General features: G+C 51.3%; 1 protein-coding gene across 1 annotated transcript; it reads left to right on the top strand.

Annotated features, from left to right (window-relative positions):
- Positions 1–3,619: 3,619 nt before the first annotated feature.
- LOC307061234 (developmental pluripotency-associated 5 protein-like) lies at positions 3,620–3,959 on the top strand (the record flags this gene model as incomplete). The annotated part of the gene is made up of 2 exons (XM_079716277.1): positions 3,620–3,731; positions 3,805–3,959. 2 exons carry the CDS (start codon positions 3,620–3,622, stop codon positions 3,957–3,959), a joined length of 267 nt encoding a protein of 88 aa, XP_079572403.1.
- Between the last annotated feature and the right edge of the window lie 335 nt (positions 3,960–4,294).

Raw genomic sequence — 4,294 nt, forward strand, 5'->3', positions numbered from 1 at the left:
TTTAAACACGACTGACAAGCTAACCGTTCGCCCCACCGGAATGTCAACTCTAGAAAAGTTGAGATTTAAAAAAAATAGACAGTATGTAATATTACATATTGAGGACAGTTTTCTAAGAAAAGGACGCCAGCTTGGCTGCTCGGGTTTGGATCTTGGCTTAGCCTCTTTAGCGATGGAGCAATGAACCTTGTGCTTTGGTTCCCCATCTGTAATAGGATAAGATGTGTCGCATGCATTGTAGTGAGGATATCAAGTCTTAGAACAATGTCTGACACCATGGGCAGTCAAACGTGATTTCTTGAATGCATGAAGGACAGGCTGCAGGACTGGAGCTGGATTGCTCCCTCCCAGGCTTATGGAGGAGGGACTCCAGCCTCCAGCCCCTGTTCTCACATTGAAGGCTCCGTGAGGGGAACTGGGAAGTCCTTTGTCAAGGGCACTGTTTTCCTGCCTCCTGGAAATGCAGGAGGGTGTGTCTGTTTCCTGGTGTCTTTGGAGGCCATACAGCCTTCAGGTCACCAGGAAGTAAAGGTACATTTTGGCATGCTACTGAAGTTCATTTAGAGGAGGGGAAGAGACTAGGCAGGTACCCTATTGGCATCCTGACAGCCTCTCTTCCAACCTTTGAGAATTGCACCAGCACTCTGGCCTGGAAGTCATGGACCACTCAGCACAGCTCCTGCCCAGAATTTTGGAGGAGAAATCAGTCCCACCTTTCCCACATCCCCAAGAAATGATGATTGTTAAAACCACTGGCCCTCTGATTTTGAAGAACTAGACACACGTAAGTGACTTTCCTCCTGTTTGGAGGGTCAGGAGGGACAGTTGGCTCAGCTCCGTGTGGAAAGAGGCCAAGAGTATCTACAAAGGTTGACCTGCCTTGCAGATTTGTTCCTTCCCGGTACGAAGAGCTGATAGGCTCTCATGGGACAATCATTCGGTGTCAGGTTCGGAGGCTATTGCAGGGCCCAAGATGCTACAGGTCAAGGAGGGGCTCGTGTTGGGATCAGGTGGGGTCTGGGCAGGAGGCCTCTCGGTTTCCAGGGAAGAGACTGCCTCTGATCCTGGTCACCTCAAGGGGGTCCCTTGTGGCTTTGGGCACATTTTGAATGCAAGGGCCTTGGCAAGATACTTCTGGATACCTGATAACAGTTGCAACAGTTCCCTACAATCTCACCCAGGGACACCTGCAAACTTCCTTTTTTCTGATCTGTTAGGTGAACAGTCTCCCTTTTGTACTTCTTGCTTGAGTCTCCTTATGGACCAACAGTTGTGGCCCCCAAATTAGCCTCAGCCAGTGCACCCTTTAAAGAATCAGTTGGCAGTGAATGATTGTGGGCATATAAACTGTAAAGTTATGAACCCCAATTTGGCAGTGTAGAGGGGGCATAAAAAACTGCCCTTGCCTCTAAGTCTAGAAATTCCCTAAGGGCAGTGCTTCAAAATGTAGAACACAGCTTTAGGTTAGTTAATCTGTGTCAAAAGTATCAAGCTTGGAAATTTAAGACTGTGCTATAAATTCCATGCATGCCCTGGACTGAAGATTTTTCAGCACTAATAAATAAATAAATAAATAAATAAATAAATAATAAAAATCCTAAGCAACACAAGACTTTGAGCAAATACATAGAAAAATTTTGGAAATAGTAACCTGAAGGTTAAAAAAAAATGGTTGTCTTGTGGTGGTCCTTTTTTTTGAGTTTGAAGCTCTTGATCAATTTTCCGCCAAGGGTAAGCGAAAGGGCAACACAACCACTGCAGAGGGTGTGGGTTCGATCCCTGGTGGGGAAAGTAAGATCCCACATGTTGCATGGTGCAGCCAAAAAAATAAAACTAAAAAGAAAAAAAAAGTCAAGGCACAGTTATATGTTTTTTTTTTTTGACGTAAGGCTGTACATCAAATGAGGTATTATTGAGAGTTTACACAATCCAGATCTAAAGGCCATGTGACTCCCTTATGGAGATCAAGAAGGAATGTTACCTTTTAAAGAGTTGTCCCAGTGATCTTGGGAGAATGTTGCTCTTTATGGTTGAGCGGGTATTTCTGCAGATGGGGGAGCTCCGCTGATGCATATTGCTGATACACGATGCTGAGATGCAGAGCAGAGGGGAGAGAGGAGGCCAAAGGGCACAGAAACTTTTTTGTGTTTAAATTTTTCTTGTCTTGCAATGAAATGCAAATTTCACTTCACAACAGGTAAGGTGCATCTCAACGGAATAATTCCAGTGAGCCCAGACTCTTACATCTTGCCATCCAGAGAAAAGCACTAATATCGCTAACGTGAGATGTCTGTTTTTTGTTATTAGTGGTAGTCTTCTGATGCTCAGCTACATTTTTTTTTTTTCAACAGAAACTCCTATATATCCTGTCTCCTCCAATACCTCTTTGGTGCAGTTCCTCAAAGCTACCTGAGAGGCTGTCTCGCGGGCTGTAGTTCTCATTTGCCCCAAATAAAACTTAACTCACACCTCTCACGTTGTGCATTTTCTTTTTTTCAGTCAACCAGAGAGGTAATCTGTTAGAAAGAGATGAGTCTACATTGACATGTAATTAGCACTGAGAAAGTCCATAGTTTACATCAAGGTTCACTCTTGGAGTGTTTTTTTTTTTTTTGCGGTACGCGGGCCTCTCACTGTTGTGGCCTCTCCCGTTGCGGAGCACAGGCTCCGGACGTGCAGGCTCAGCGGCCATGGCTCACGGGCCTAGCCGCTCCGCGGCATGTGGGATCTTCCCAGACCGGGGCACGAATCCCTGTCCTCTACATTGGCAGGCAGATTCTCAACTACTTTACCACCAGGGAAACCCAGCAATCTGTTTTTTAAATGAATAAAACAAGTTTGTTTAGGGCCTGAAGGCCGGACCACATAGTGTAGGCCACGTGAGCTTCAAAATCCGGGTAGATTCCAAAGTTCCAGACTCAGGGGATTCAAGGAACGTGAACCGTGGGGCACTTCAGAGCCCCCATCAGGACCCTGGAAGAAAATGAATATCGGAATCTCGTTTTCCTCTTTGTTAAGTGGCCGGAGCGACCCCTCAGATCCCTGAAGTTGCAGGGGTCGCCCTGCAGTGAAGTCCTGGAGTCCGGCTCCCTTAGGCCAAGGGAAGACACACCCTCCTTTGGAACGGGGAAGGCAGGGACTCGATTTGGCAGCTGGGTGGCCGTCGCACCCCCAAACCTGTACTGCTTTGCGAGGTTCAGGCCCAGCCACTGTTTCTAGAATAACAAGGGTTTCTAGCGCCGTCTCCCCACTCACTCCCAAGGTGAAGGGATTTTGGTGCAGAGGAAACGAGTCAAAGCAGGTGGGAGCCCGAGTCAACTCGGAGACAGCTGGGCTCACCCGCGCTCGGGAGCCGGAGGTGGGGCGGGGAAGGGCCCTGGACAGTCAACCGGAAACCAAGGCGGCGCGGGACGTGTGGGGCGTGGCGAGTGCGGGATTGCACTGCTGGGCCGGGAGCGGACCGGGGGCGGGGCCTGGATGGGGCGTGGCGTGGCCTGGATGCGGGTTGGCCAGGGGCGTGGGGCGTGGCCCGCCCAGGTACTTAACTTTCCGCCGGAAGCATCGTTCCACCCAGTCTAGGTCCCAGCTCCAGGCAGGGTTTTGTTTAGACGCCCTGAAGATGGGGAAGCTGCCCAAGCGGAACGACATCCCACCTTGGGTGGGGGCTCCCGAAGTCTTGAAGGAGCCCGAGGTGTTCCAGGTCCAGACGGGGCTTCTGGAAGCCGTGTTCGGTGAGTGAGCCCAGTCCTGACCCGGGTGCCCCGGCCCTCCTGGGCCCGAGCGCTCATTTTCTCGCCTAAACAGGCCCCGACGGATCTCGAATCCCATTCGTCGAGCAGGTGGGCACAGTCATGCTCCAGATGAAGGGTCTGGAAACTTGGGACGTCGCCGAAGTCATGGTTTACGGCTCTTACTTGTGCAAGTTCCAGACCAAGTGGATGCTCCAGTCCGTGGCCTAGCGGCACCGCCAGCAGCACAAGCAGGTTGAGAGGCCTCATGACCAGGTGCCCTGGACCTGCCTGTGCAGGCGGCCTGGCTCCCTCCCCTGCAGCCCTCCTCACCCCTCCCTAACTATCCCCTCCGGGCAACCACCAACAGCACCTCGGCCAGCACCCACCCGGGGAGGCCTCTGTGTCCAGGCTGTGCCCCAGTCTCCTTGGCAGTGCCGGCCCTCGGTCCTAGGGACCCTGGAGTAAGGCTGTGAGAGGTGGCCGGGGCTGGCCTCCTGGGGCGGGGCCTCCCCACCCGCCATGTTGGAATGAGCCCAGTAGGCCCCAGGTTCTGAGGTTCCCGA

This window comes from Hyperoodon ampullatus, assembly GCF_949752795.1.
Source record: "Hyperoodon ampullatus genome assembly, chromosome: 12".
NCBI classification, from domain to species: Eukaryota; Metazoa; Chordata; class Mammalia; order Artiodactyla; family Ziphiidae; genus Hyperoodon; species Hyperoodon ampullatus.